Raw genomic sequence first — 1323 nt, forward strand, 5'->3', positions numbered from 1 at the left:
GTCGTGTGCGTCGCTGCTTGGACAAAGCAGGGTTGGAGGGTGACAGGGGACAACAGCAGGTCACAAAGTGCTCCAGTGACCCAGTGCCACCAGTGCTGAAGGGCTGAGGCTTGGTGTGGAGCTAGAGGGAGGAGAAGGCAGCCCAGGAGCAGGGTTTTGGAGCTGGGACCCCACTTACTGTCTCCTCTACAGCAAAGAGTTTGACAATGTTTTTATGGTTCAGCTTTCTCAGCATCAGGGTGACAGGGGACAACAGCAGGTCACAAAGTGCTCCAGTGACCCAGTGCCACCAGTGCTGAAGGGCTGAGGCTTGGTGTGGAGCTAGAGGGAGGAGAAGGCAGCCCAGGAGCAGGGTTTTGGAGCTGGGACCCCACTTACTGTCTCCTCTACAGCAAAGAGTTTGACAATGTTTTTATGGTTCAGCTTTCTCAGCATCTCAAACTCCCTCATCTGGACCTCCTGGGGCCGCAAGTAGCTGGCGTTGTTAAAGACCTTCACAGCAACCAGCTCCCCTGATTTCTGGGAGGAGACGAAACAGAGAAGGGAACAGGAGGTGACACCATCCGTGTCCTGAGCAGCTCTATCAGCTCCATCACTGCTCCCACATCCACTCGGGATGCAAACTACACCGACACTGCAACGTGCAGGCATCCCACAGCCTTTGTCTTCGCTGCAAGAGCAACCCGCTGTTACGCACCACCCTTTGCTTCCCGTCCCTGCAGCCCGTGTGCTCCGTGTCCCCGCGTTAATCCAGCTCCAGATCAAGTTTACAGCAGGGCTGGGGCCGGGAGCTCGCAGCAGGACGGGGCTGGGTTCAAACCCTCCTCCAAGCTGCCTCTCCCACCCCTTTGAGCTCAATGAACATCAAAGGCCGGCGGATGCGGAGTGTCTGCTCCAGCCCTGGCAAGTGTTTGCATGAAATATGCAAATGGCCAAGGACGGGGGTTTCGAAACCTTTGGGCATTCCCCTAAAAACAGCTTCTTCCCCCTGCGATGCTCGGGAATGCCGGGAGCCGGCAGGTGGGACCTGCTCCAGAGACCCCAAAAGCTGCTCTGCACCCACCGACCTGAGCTGCTGCCCCAGGGAGGGAAAAAGCCAAATGAGAAGTGAAATTAACGCCCAAAAGCAGCCCCTGGAGCTGCCGGGGGTGAGCAGAGGGAGGGGGGGCACCCCGCACCATGGGGATGGGGGCACAGGGGCACTGTGGTTTTGGGGTTCCCCCCCTCCTACCATCCCTTCTCACCTTGTTACGAGCTTTGTAGACACAGGCTGTGGCCCCCTGGCCCAGGCAGTCCTCGGTGCTCCAGAGGTAGGTTGGGGTG

The 1323-nt window shown here is 58.3% G+C and overlaps 1 protein-coding gene across 1 annotated transcript in view; it reads right to left on the reverse strand.

Annotated features, from left to right (window-relative positions):
- The window catches only part of IKBKE (inhibitor of kappa light polypeptide gene enhancer in B-cells, kinase epsilon), a gene marked incomplete at both ends in the record, with an annotated part of 4583 nt that extends 3267 nt beyond the window's left edge, over positions 1-1316 (reverse strand). The window contains 2 exons of the mRNA XM_010024532.1: positions 379-519; positions 1245-1316. Of these exons, the coding sequence (XP_010022834.1) occupies positions 379-519; positions 1245-1316 (213 nt within the window). The remainder of the gene's footprint in view (positions 1-378; positions 520-1244) is intronic.
- Positions 1317-1323: the final 7 nt, after the last annotated feature.

Source organism: Nestor notabilis, unplaced genomic scaffold, assembly GCF_000696875.1.
Source record: "Nestor notabilis isolate BGI_N333 unplaced genomic scaffold, ASM69687v1 scaffold22591, whole genome shotgun sequence".
Lineage (NCBI taxonomy): Eukaryota > Metazoa > Chordata > Aves > Psittaciformes > Psittacidae > Nestor > Nestor notabilis.